We start from the raw sequence: 12,956 nt of genomic DNA on the forward strand, positions 1-12,956 counted from the left end.
TCATTTCATGCACTGGCAAACGAGACATGATGCTGACGCACGACCTGATTGAGCTGGCTGGTGAGGGCAATGGAATAAGGGATGATTTCCTGAGGGTTGCCATGTTGGACTAAAGCCCACAGCTCTGTCTGGCTCTTGTTTCTGAGCCACTGACTGGCAACGTCGTCCCTTGGAGGAGATTCAACTGTCAGCATTCTGGGGAAAGGAGCAATCAGGAAGAGCTCACTAAAACATGACAAAGACATTTGGCGTAATGTATAATAACCTAAATGATTTTTCTAACCGTTGACTGAACAATTAAGTATAGTGACAGGTGTTGCAACAAATAGAATTGTGATGTTTATTCTGCTTTGGCTGCATCACATCCTGGTAGCTTACCTGTTCAGAGCGATGACCTTTGCCCCCTGATGGTCCTCTACAAGCAATGTAACTGTGATAACTGACATGCGTCTTTCTCGCCCAAGACTTCCCATTGGAACCAGGCTTCTATATGTTGAACGAGTACCTCTAGGGAGAGAAAAGGAAACATAAAAGGCAAAGAGCTTAAGTTTGACAGGAAGTAAACTTCTTAATGCAGTTTCTAATATCCAGGTAAGGATCATGCTTCCTTTGTCTAATAACAGCTGTAGGTTGAGGCCTGTATTCACCTGTACAGAGTGAGCAGGGGGCACACTGTGCCAGTGGGCTGGCATGGTGCAACCTGGAAAGTATAGATCAGCTGAGAGGCGCTGCTTTCACCGTCTTTCCATCCTGCCAAAACAGAGCAGATGTGAACGGAACACAGTCAGTTTGTCGCAACCCAGTCGCCAGAATTTTTTTTGCCGTTGTACGTTTCTGCAAACCACGGGATACGTTAAATGTCGACGTATCACGCTTGCAGAAGCTCACAATGCCACGGTTAACGTTGTGAAACAATCGGTTAGGTTTAGGCAACAAAGCTACTTGGTTACGGTTAGAAAAAAGATCATGTTTTTTTGGTAAAATGTAATTTAACAATGTAACGTCACAGACGTAACAACATACAGTAACAACCATATATAAGTAACATCTACCTGCCTTAGCGGACTTTCTTAAGTAACGGTATGTAACAAGTGTAATAACGTTACGTAACAAACATAAAGTCAGCAGTAACACCTCGTTTCCACGCGTTTTGTTTGTGTCCGTAATTCCGTACAGTATACGGAGTACGCCCCCTGGTGTTCAGCGCAAAGAAATGCATCTCTTTTCGGATGGATAGAAACGCCTTTTAAACATTTTTTGAAGTGAAGAGTTTGATGGCATATTTACCTAACATTGGTAGCATTCTAGCTGTGTAACATAGAGTGCATGTATAGTGGTTTATACGTCTTTTAACAAAATATTTCACAAAACTGGCTAAATATGCAGGTGAACTTTTCACTTGGAAAAAAAATTATGAATAGAGCTGTATTAGATTCATCAATCAATTATTGATTCTCTAATTCATAAGAATTAGCATAGCATTTTATGATAACTTCCTGTTGCACACAGTGCATACTACTGCAAAAGTTCAAATTTTCCAATGTTCAATGTACCAAAAAATGGATGCAAATTGGATTAAGTAACACTTCTCCTTAGACCACAGTGTTACCTGAGCAGTTGTAGGTGACCACTGTCTCCAGTAGACGTATATCTGACTCTGGACTGAGGTGACACAGGCCTCCGTGTGGCAGATTGTTAGGTAGTATCGTCAGGCTGGCGCTGCCCCAGCGCCCTCTGACAGGCTGGGATACGTTGAGAGTGAAGGTATAACTCTGTCCTGGCTGCGGGACACCTGAACGCACCACCAAGTTAGGAGAATGTCTCCCCGTAGAGGTGGAGACCTCGTTAAGGTCAAGGGTCACGCCAGTCTGGTCCTCAGCACTCCATTTGTACTGTGAGAAGACACATACATGATTCATAATAATACTCAATGGCTTATTGTTTCTGTGTGTATTTGCATATTTCTTGGCTGCAAATAATAAACCATTATAGGGTTAATTTATCTTCCTAATTAAACAGTGCTAAGATTGAATCTAGATTAAACTGTACAATCACATATTAATTCTCTAAGCAGATGAACACAAAATTAAAAAGATAATGAATAACAGCAGAGACTGCAGCAGATGGAGCACATTGTATTTTCATTTATCATGTTTTTAAAGAAATATTTTGCCTCAGGCTGCGAATTTTTGCCTTTACTTTTAACATTTTCTTCATGAGATGATTATATTTAACATGTAACCTGAAATTATTTATCAGAATCATTACCTGAGCCTGGTCGTCACACTGTCCACATTGGCCCGAGAGGATGATGGGGCTGGTGTAGCTAACGTGGTGAGGGGAGGACAGGACAGAGCAGGACACACATTCCACAATCACAGGAAGCACAGGAGCTTCACACACTGTCACCTAAAGATAAGATACAGAGATTTGTATGTACACTACTGCGCATGTATGTATTTGACTAAATTTGTATGGTAAATTCTTCCATATTAGAGAGAGATATTCAAAATAACTTCATATAGCTTTTCTCAGCTGATGCTTGGTTTTGCGTTAGAATGTGGGATGATGATGATGATGAGTGGGATTATGGGTAAAACTCACCGTCTGGTTGACAGAGGCAGGTCTCCTCCCTGCCTTGTGTACAGTGAGGGTGAACACATAGACTGTGCCTGGGTGCAGCTGGGTGCTGAGTACAGTCATTCTACTGCTGTTACTCCCCTTGGGCTGCTTTGCAAAATGAGACTCTGTGGATTTCTGAAATACAAACACCCAGGTGTTCCTATCACCTACAAACAAAAGATCTCAAGTGGGGAGATGACTGTATCAAAGATTTTTTCATGTCTTATTTTATACTGTACATCCTTATCCAACTCATAATAATAGCAATTAATATAATTTTAATTACACTAATGGGGCCATTCACATGCCACGTTTTTTGTGCTCCCAAAATGCATGGCAAAATACATAATCTCACTCAAAAGTGAGAGTGCCGCTGCCATAGCCGTCATCGCTGCCGCCACCGCCATCGCTGCCGCCACCGCGATGGCGCACAAGCGCTTCCAAGCACCTATTTTTCAGGGAGCAACAGTTGCACCCAGAGATAAAAATAGTTCAACTTTTGGAACACAGGAACGTGCACCGCATGTCATGTGACGAGGAACAACCAATCACAGCCGGCAGATATCTTTTTCTTTCTTCCATAAATATCAGTCTACGGTAAATATGGAGAAGTAAATCATTTTAGGGCATTGCAGGGCTACCCAGAGCTTTATGATCTGTCCCACAAACTATTTTACTTGCTTCAAACTTTCCATCTGAGGACGTCACAACATAAAGGTTGAAAGGTCAGCCAAACTGACACCGACAAATTGAGCAGTAAAGCTAATGCGAGGGATTCATGGCGTGGGAAATCCATCTTAGTTTTGACTTTGTTTAGTTTAGTCAGTGAGGCTTTTACTGCTAAATCACCGCAACTTCATCGTCATCGCAGTGCACAGGGTTTGGTTGCTCAGTAACGGCAGTTGTGCAACCTCCCAAGCACCTTGGATAAAAGGATGAAAGAGGCACATGTTTTCCACGTTTCTAGACGCAGCATGTGAATGACCCTTATGGTTGCTTTGACATCATCAGAGGCCTTTACCAGTGTCATGAAGGTCCAGCGGTATTGCAGTGTATCCTCCACTCCTGGCTCTACATCAGGGTCTTCAGACTCCGATCCGTCCAGGAAGAGGTCACTGAGGCTGGGCCACAGTCTGTGTGATCCTCCCTTGATGACGGCTACCAGCGTTGATTGGACCACTGTAACGCTGGTTTTTCGTTGGACATGTAGAGGAGTTCCCTGGAGTGAGACGGTGAATACCAGGCAATACTGCCCCATATCGAGAGTGCGCTTCGGGAGTAAGAGAAATGGAGAAGTTGCATCTACCTGACTTCTAAGAATGACTTTGTTACCAGAGAATTCTAAGTTGGTACAATCTGACTCTTTGAGTATCTCCCATAGATATGAAGCTTTGTAAGCAGAGCAGTTAATGTCTACGCTTGCTTCAAAGAAACTCGGTCTAGACCTGAAGATAGTACACTGGCTCTGGACAAGAGAAGCTTGAGGGCTGGGACACTGGGGCTCCTCCACCTCCATGTGTAGCTGTTTGGACACATGGCTGACACTGTTGAGAACTTTGACCATAACACTGTATTTCCCAGGAATGTAATAAGTATGACTGACTGTGCTCAAATCTGTTGCCAATGCTTCAGTGGAATCTCCAAAGTCCCAGAGGTATCTGGGATTGGTCCCTTCATTCACTTTTGCAGAAAACCTTACAGCATGTCCAACAAATATTCTTTTGGAATGACAGACAAGCTTGACCTTCTTAACAGGCCACTGGACCGTGGCAGTATTGTTTACCGTCTCGGAGCAGATTCCATTGGTGGCGAGCACTCTTACAGACAATGAACCACTTTCTGGTGGAGTAAAGATCACTTCTTGTCCCATGAGCCAGGTGGGCTCAGACCCCACAGAGTGAAACTTCCAGGTGTAGTTTACTGGAAGTCCACTTTGTACTTCTGCCTTGAACTGGATCCCTTTCACAGCCTCTAGAGCATCAGAACAACAGTTCACAAGTCGCAAACCTCGAATATTCTCAGCGATCAGGATGCTGGAGGAAACCTCAGCACTACTGACCTGGTTCCAACCATTCACTGTGACTAGATGTGTCCCCACTGGAAGGCTTGATGTGGTGAACCGCCCATCGAGAATTCCCTGACTATGAGCCCAGTCTTTGTTTCTAAATGTTATAGCAAAGCTTACATTGCTTCCTTTGGAGATCGTTGGAATAAAAGTAACTTGTTCCTCTGTGCAGAAAGACGACTCGGAAATGTTCAGGCTTAGACCTTTGATTGCATCCTGGACTGTGACACTGTGTGAAACCATCTGCCAATTTATCTCATTGGAGACATTCAAAGACACCTGATAGATACCCGCACATGGAAAAGTGTAAATAAAGGTCTGATTAGAAGCATTAAAAAGTATAGCACCTCTAACTGTCCAGTTCCAGTGTAGATCGCTACCCTTGTGAACAAGCCCATGGATAACGGCTGCACTTGTTCTGAAATAAAAGGGATGCGTCTTTCCTTCAATGTCAAAGTCCACCCTTTGGACCTCCTCCTGAATATTAAACTCTTTGGTGGCATTGCTGTGGCTGAGGACGTTCTGAACTGAAACTCTAACGAGACAATGACCAACACTTGTAAAAGTGTGGAGAAGAAAGGGCGTGTGTGTCTGCAGGGGTGATAGATCAGATTTCACGTACCAAAGGTACCGTAGGTCTGACCCGGCAACCACGGATACAGAGATATTCACTAATTTCCCTAATGCCACAATGGTTGATTGTGTTTCAATGTGTGCGCCTGTTACAAGCTGTACAGCCTCTAAAGAAACAATGCTGGTGGCCTCACCCACATTGTTAGAAGCTCTTAGCTGAACGGAAATCCCACCAGGAGTTTCAGCTAACATATGAAAAAGCTCTCCGTCGCCAGTAATTTGTCGGGTTATTCCGCTCTGCGTAGCAAGCCAGTGATAAGTGACATTGGAGCCCTTGGTGATTGAAGCAATAAACAGCAGTTCCTCTTGGGTTGGGACGTATTTCATGTTTGTCAGGCTCTGACATTCAATCCGAAGACCCTCTATTCTTTCAAAGACCTCAATTAAAATAGCTGCCTCCTTTCTACTCACCAAGTTCTGTGCTATGACCCTCACTTGATACACTCCTGGTTTCAGAAAAGCAAATCTGAACTGATAAGTCCCCTGTTTGGTTGAGACGATACCGTCAACAGTCCAGTAGTAGTTGGTGCTACTGATGGCACTGCTAATCGCTGAGATAAGAGTTTCTTCTCCAACTACAGCATAAGGCTGGTTGGTGTGAAGTGAAAGGTCTGAAATAGGAAGTAGAACATTGACTTCAAGGGTCACGGAATCACGGCTAACAGCGTTAAATGCTGTGGCGGTGACTGTGAACTGACCCGTCGAGGTGAAGACGTGTGACGCATTTTGCTTCTGCTCCACCGGAGATCCGTCTCCAAACTCCCACAGCACCGACACATTGCTGCCGGTGCAACTAGCAACCCAAAACGATGCTAATGTGTTGACTGTCAGTGTGCCACTTTGACTATCATGTGCCAAAGACAGCTTACTTACAGGGTTTTGAATGGTGATACTAACTCTGGCTGTTTTGTTGCTGACTTTGTTACTCGCTGTTACCGATACCTCTTCAACGCCTTCATCTCTAAAGATAAAACACTTTTTAGTGTTTTCTGTCATGGCAATGAGACTAGAGGGGCTGCTAAACCACTTAAATTGGTAACCCCTCATTTGTACAGGGGAAACTAACACCAAGAAACATACCTCTTCTCCTACTGCTGCTACTTCCTGTGATGACTGCACTGTCATGTTGGTTATTGGCGCTTCGACACAGATACTCGTATTAAATGATACAGATGTAATAGAACCAAACACAGTTAGACTAATATGACAATTCCCTTGGCTTTGAAATTTGTGCATGGCGGCCGACTGTCCCCTCACTACAGTCAGAGGTGATCCATCTCCAAACAGCCAATGGAAAGTCAGAATGGATATGTTCCCATTCACCAGAGCGGTAAACCGTATGTCTCTTCCACTCATGACGCATTCTGTAGGGAGAACTCCACTAACAGCCAACTTATAGACCTCTACACTGATTGACTGATGAGCTTGGCTGACAGAATTTGATACAGTTACAACTACTGTATAGTTCCCTGGCGACTTATAGACGTGGGAGATGGAACCATCTGTAAGGTTTCTCTGCAGGGACCCATCACCAAAGTCATAATCCCAAATGAGACTCGTACCAGCGGCCACTGTAGCTCTGAAATCTGTAGCAGAGCTTAGTTCACCAGGTCCGTTGTAGCTGACGGTTAATCCAGAGATTTTCTCCATAACCGCCACCATGAGCCAGGTGGTCAGGACTGAAAGAGTGTTGTTGGCACACACTGTGACGTTATAAACCCCCGCAGTTGCAAAAGCGTGGTTGACTTTACGGTGGATGCCTTGGACAGCTTCAGAGCTGTCGCCAAAGTCCCACGTGTAGACGACGGCGTAGTTGGAGGGCTCTGCGGAAGCTTCCAGAAGGACAGTCTGTTTGACTAGGGGTACGGGAAGGGAAAAGGAAACAAGGAGGTGATTTAATCGAGGGCGGACGCTTATCTTCATGGACGCGTCAGTGTTGTCATATTGGTTGGAGACTTGGACATGAAGTATGTAGTCATCTGCATAAAACAAAGACGCAGGAAAAAGAGTTTTACCTTGATGGACTGATTAGTATACAAAGCACAGTTTCTACCAGTTTCATTCTTATCACCAAATATCACCAAAATAAGGACTTTTCAAATTCTACATTAAGCGGGCTTTAAAAAATTTAAAATTAATTTCAGGGACAAATAAAAACAGAATGTAAATGAGGTAGAAAAATATCTCCAAATGATTCATACACTATCAAAAATAGCAGCAAAAAGATAGTTTTACCAGCCAACCTAAAATATTTGCTAAAGGTTAATTTAATGCCTGCGTAATTGGCTGTATCTTTTGACTTTTTGGACACTTCAGTCAGGAGAGATAAGCTGCACTGCAACACTACACTGGCATAAAATCCCTTTATAAAGTTGATATTGTGAACTTTAGCACATTACAAATCCAGCCAACCCCGTCTCCTTCAAAATGACCTTCCCATGCAAAACACTACTTCGTTAGGTTTAAGCACCAAAACTAATTGGTTAGGTTTAGTTAAAAAACATCATGGTTTGGCTTAAAATGACTACGTATGTGAACGTTGACTTTTAGTTTCACACGGGACATGAACAGCAGTCTCCTGGTCACTTTCTGCGGCCTTCCGTGGACTATCATTATGAAAGTATTTGTGATACGTCAAATACAAACATAATCCGCGGAAAAAATACTTTTCCCACCAGATGCAATTGAGACAGGGTTGATCCAGCAGACATGGAGCAACATTAGCATGAATTTGTTTCTGGCCACCCAAGGAAGTCCAATATTCTCTCTCCTTTTAGCTCTGGTTTGGTCTGCACCAACTCTTTAGGGGAAATATCTGGCTGCTAAATGCCCCACTATGTTCACCAGTTAGATGCTAAGTTATTGTGTCTGTTGTTTAGTGCTGGGCAGGTAGCATGCAGTGGGTTTTTCCCCTCTGACATTAAACATAGTCATTTGATCCGTTGTATATAAAAAATATTGATACGTGCAGCTTTAGCTTTAATAGTTCTTGTGAGTGTGTTTACCTGGGATGGGATATGTATAGTTCACCGAATCCTGGACATACACTTGTTTCCCTCCTCTCTCCATAGGCTCTTCCAGGGTCTGACATGGAGCGGACTGGGTGTGGATCACCTTGCTACTGCCATCCCCAAAATCCCATCTACATGACATAGACCACATGGACATTTAGTACTTTTCAAGTGGTAGTCTTTATTCCAAAGTGAAGGGTATAAAGTATGCCATCCCAATGATGTTCTCTGAAGGGTTATTTATGATAAAATGCAATGCCTTACTTGAAGGTGACAGGCAAGGAGATGTCCACTTTGACCCTGAGGGTGTAGAGGTGTGCAGCATTCACAGCTATGACCTCCCTGACTAACAGGAACTCAGGCTCAGCCAGTGGGGTCATTTCGTCAGCAGTCAGGAGGATTTGTTGGCTCTGGGAGCTCACATGGTTGGAAGCTGTCACCTAGCAGAAAGATAACAGGTTACTTCGGGAAAAAAAGAGCTCAGAATGTAAATAAATGTAATTTATTGATAAATCATGAACATCATAGAGACAGCTAAATTATCTTACCCTGAGCTTATACTCAGCAGGTTTCCTGAACACTACACTGTAAGAATCTCCTTCATGGGCAAACTTCTCCAGGTCATCAACCACCCACGTGAATTTGACTGAGGAACCACTCTCCACTTTGGCTAAAAATGACTACAATGTAAAAAAACATCAAAAAGATACAAATGTCAGATAATATATAACCAAACTAAGATACCTTTTTGCAAACTTGCTCCAAACTTGTGCTAAATTTTGGCGAGGAAAAACTGTCATTTTCAAAGGCATCCCTTGACCTCTGACCTCAAGATATGTGAATGAAAATGGGTTCTATGGGTACCCACGAGTCTCCCCTTTACAGACATGCCCACTTTATGATAATCATATGTGGTTTGGGGTGTCATGCCAAAAAGTGATCATCCGCCATAAACTGATTGCCACTCACGGGAGCGTGTGCAGCTTCTTGAAGCTGTATCGGTCAGTTTATAGTCTACAGCTGTAGACAACTGTATATCCGTGGTAATAGCAAAGGTAAAAAGTACTGGGCTGGTTTATAATCTAGGGCACAGAGCATGTAAAATAATGCATAGCCATAATGCAAAGGAGATCATTTCTATAACACATCCGTAAATCATTATACTTACAGTCTAATTCCAAATATAAACAAGAATATTAGACATTCCAAACACATTATCGGAAACAATAGTAGCCTATAATTGCCTAAATCACGCAAATGACATGCCTGAAAATTGTGATCATTCTGTTACAAATCATTTTCTGGCATGACATGTGTCAGTCAGCACACTGACTTGCTTGTTGGGCTGCAGTTTTCCATGTTATGATTTGAGCTTATTCTTTATGCCAGATGCAGTACCTGTGAGGGTTTCTGGACAATATCTGTCATTGTTTTGTGTTGTTATTGGATTTTCAATAACAAATACTGTATATACATATATATGCATAAAGCAAGCATATTTGCCCACTCCCATGTTGATAAGACTATTAAAGACTTGACAAATCTCCCTTTCAGGAACATTTTGAACAGATATAAAAAATGTGCGATTGATCATCGACAATCATGCGGTTAATCGCGATTAAATATTTTAATCGATTCACAACCTTACTAAAAATATTTGGTCAAATAAACAGAATGTGTTTGTTGTAAATACATTTTTGCATTCTCACCTTTGGAGCATCTACGAGCGTCCTTAGGCATCCATGTGGCTCAACACTAAGCCCTGTTACTGCCTCGTAGCCACAAACCCTCACCCTCACACTCTGAGAGCTTACTGCATCCATCACACTGATGTTCAGTGTTTGAACCCCGACTGAGGGCAGCACCAGGGTCACAGAGGAGAACCAGGCATCGTGGGATTGCCTCTTACAGCCAGCCCAAGACTCAGACACCTCTTCGGGACAAGATGGAAGGAAGGGGACGCCGGTCTGGAGAACTGGGGCTGACCATGAGCTCCTGGCTTTCTCTCCAGAGAGGACCTTAACAGCAATGAGTGTTGGGACGTTGATTTGGACGTGAATCTGGTTCTTTTCGTCTGGCACGGGGTGGATGACGTTAAGCCCAAATTTAGATTTCAGACTCGGAGTAGGACCAGTTGTCAGGGCCCAAACATCTGGGGCTGTGGTTGACTCTCTGTGAGTGAAGCCAAAGTTATCATCGGTACCTCTGTGGAGATTGTCCTCGTACAGCATCCTCAGATCACACAGCACCCCGTCCACCCACTGGCCTCCATGGGGCAGGGAAGTGAGGCCTCCCTCCCACCAGCCCCCCCACTCCGTCCTCCTAAGGGACATGTAACTCTGGCGCCAGGGGGAGTTTAGAGAAGCTCCACTGCTCAGGCAATGTAGGAATGTTCCAGAGTCGCGAGTGTGTTGCACAGCCACGATATCATCAGGGTACACCATGATCGCTCGATCTGGAAGGAGCAGCTGTTGCCGAAAAAACAGGAAAATGTGTATTTTTAATATATTTTTGTATTCGAACATCATAAATTCATAATGGCGGCAGGTCAACTCACGCTTAGAGTTTTTAGTTCAGAGCTAGGGTTTATTCTCAGAGGCAGGTCTGCCACCAGGTGGTAGAAGGGGGGTATCTCAGGGTATCTGGGCGGTAAAGCAAAGCCGCGGGCCCCTGCTGCGGAGTCGTAGGGGCTGCAGGGACTAGTGGTGGGCACACAGGCCTCCAGCAGGTGGCACCAGTACTGGCCCATGCTGCAGCCCCCTGTGGTGTTACACAGCGGTACTGCTGAGCAGCAGCTGAATGGATTAAGGAGAGAGCTGCAACCTGAGGAGCAAAGAGGAGATTATTACCTGCAGCACCGAACAAACAAGAGCTCCCAGTTCATAGTAAGTGCAGCACTGTACCTGGAGGTACCAGGTGCTGGTTGGGGCTGCAGTAGGGTCGGAGGATCTGGACTCGGGCCAGAGAGGAGACTGGACTGGGCTGGACCACCAGCTCCACTGATACCAACTGACCTGCATGACTGAACCACATCCCCGGGAACAGCTGCATCTGTGGGTGTCAAAGAAGCAACAGAATATCAATCAACAACCCTAAACTCTGAAAGTCAAGCACGGGGGGATTACACCATGATAATATACCTTTGAATTATATAGTTTTAATACTAATAATTATAGAAAACTGGATATTGTTTGCCAACTAGTTTTCATGCACTGTCAATGGCAACATGTACAGTAGGCTAGTGTTATAGCTCACTCAATTAGTGGATTTAAAAAAATCTATTACAATTTATTAGTTAGCTTCTGCACAATCTCCATGTAATATGGAGGACAGAACTTGCCACAATAAAAAATAAAAAAATAAATATATGACTCCATAAATAAATAAATGTAGCAAAATAATATTAAAAATAAATGTAGCCATTAATAAATTGATCAAATGTGACATAAATTGATATTTCTGTTTTAATTTGCTTCTTTATTTATTTACCTTTGTATTAATTATATTATTTATTTACTCTTCTGTTTAATTTTCCCCTTTATTTATTCATGTATTTATTTTTATTAATTGTTAAATGTATTTATTTTAAATATATTTTAAATACATAAATAAATACATACATTAAAAAATAATAGTGCAAAAATAAATAAATGAATAAAAATAAATGCAAAAATAAATTTAAAGGGAAAATTAAATAAAAGAGTTAACATATAAGGGAATTAATCCATACGTAGTTGGTTTCACGCAGGATGTGAACCCCGGTCTCCTGGGTAAAAGTACTGTGGTTAGTGTCCCATCCCACCTCTATACAATAACTCACTTCCACTTTTGCTCCTGTCATAATTACTACGGTTGCTAGAGGTCGTTGTCATCTTCTCTGATTCCTTCTTTCGGTGATCAGCCATGTGAATCGATAATAAAACCTTTTAGTAGGTGTAGCAGGCCCCAACTGAGCCACATGTATGAGGCTGATAACCACTGATAACGCCCATTTGATGACCTGATAACAGTCTAACCGACTAGATTCCCAATCTTTTTAGTTTCTGACCTTTTATAACCAAGCAATGCCAACCTGTAACCCTTCATCAGAGGTTTATTAGGTCTGTGAGCTGTGAGAACTAAGGAGTGATGTTCTCTTGTCAGATACTTTTTTCATCTCAAATTTATCTTGTGACCTCTTATGGTTGGTAACCAGCGTTTTAGGCTGACACTTTACCGACCTCCACTGCGAGTTGTCCAATCTCTGGGACGTTGGGGAAGGGGTGGATCTGGGTCTGAGTATAGATGCCGGTCATGAGAACCAATCCAGTCAGGTAACTGTCCACAGACGGTAAAGACTCTGCATGAAGCGGGATTAGCCAAAGTCAGTGCTTTCTATGAATGTGTGTCTCTGGTGTTCTCCAGTGGAATAAAAGTCTTACCGGTTACTTCTTTTTCACAGAGGAAGAGGTATCGTCCTGCACATTGAGCCTTCCTCCATCGTCCCTGTGTCCCCAAGGCCATCTGAGTACACCCCCCCTGACTCTCACTGCCTCTGGCCCACCATGCAGGACTTACTGATTCCACAACCTGGTCAGTCCCTTCTCCTCCTGATCTCTTCAGCCATACCCACACAGTGGTTTTAC

General features: G+C 43.3%; 1 protein-coding gene across 1 annotated transcript in view; it reads right to left on the reverse strand.

Moving 5' to 3' along the window:
• The window catches only part of pkd1b (polycystic kidney disease 1b), a 36,841-nt gene that overhangs the window by 22,184 nt on the left and 1,701 nt on the right, over positions 1 to 12,956 (reverse strand). Inside the window, exons 3-16 of the mRNA XM_037755796.1 lie at positions 12,753 to 12,955; positions 12,552 to 12,670; positions 11,235 to 11,382; positions 10,889 to 11,154; positions 10,041 to 10,799; positions 8,880 to 9,011; positions 8,596 to 8,771; positions 8,326 to 8,462; positions 3,644 to 7,299; positions 2,269 to 2,409; positions 1,610 to 1,892; positions 648 to 750; positions 379 to 507; positions 45 to 195 (exon numbers count right to left, since the gene is read on the reverse strand). Coding sequence (XP_037611724.1) covers positions 45 to 195; positions 379 to 507; positions 648 to 750; positions 1,610 to 1,892; positions 2,269 to 2,409; positions 3,644 to 7,299; positions 8,326 to 8,462; positions 8,596 to 8,771; positions 8,880 to 9,011; positions 10,041 to 10,799; positions 10,889 to 11,154; positions 11,235 to 11,382; positions 12,552 to 12,670; positions 12,753 to 12,955 — 6,403 coding nt within the window. The remainder of the gene's footprint in view (positions 1 to 44; positions 196 to 378; positions 508 to 647; positions 751 to 1,609; positions 1,893 to 2,268; positions 2,410 to 3,643; positions 7,300 to 8,325; positions 8,463 to 8,595; positions 8,772 to 8,879; positions 9,012 to 10,040; positions 10,800 to 10,888; positions 11,155 to 11,234; positions 11,383 to 12,551; positions 12,671 to 12,752; position 12,956) is intronic.

Source organism: Sebastes umbrosus, chromosome 20 (genome assembly GCF_015220745.1).
Source record: "Sebastes umbrosus isolate fSebUmb1 chromosome 20, fSebUmb1.pri, whole genome shotgun sequence".
Lineage (NCBI taxonomy): Eukaryota > Metazoa > Chordata > Actinopteri > Perciformes > Sebastidae > Sebastes > Sebastes umbrosus.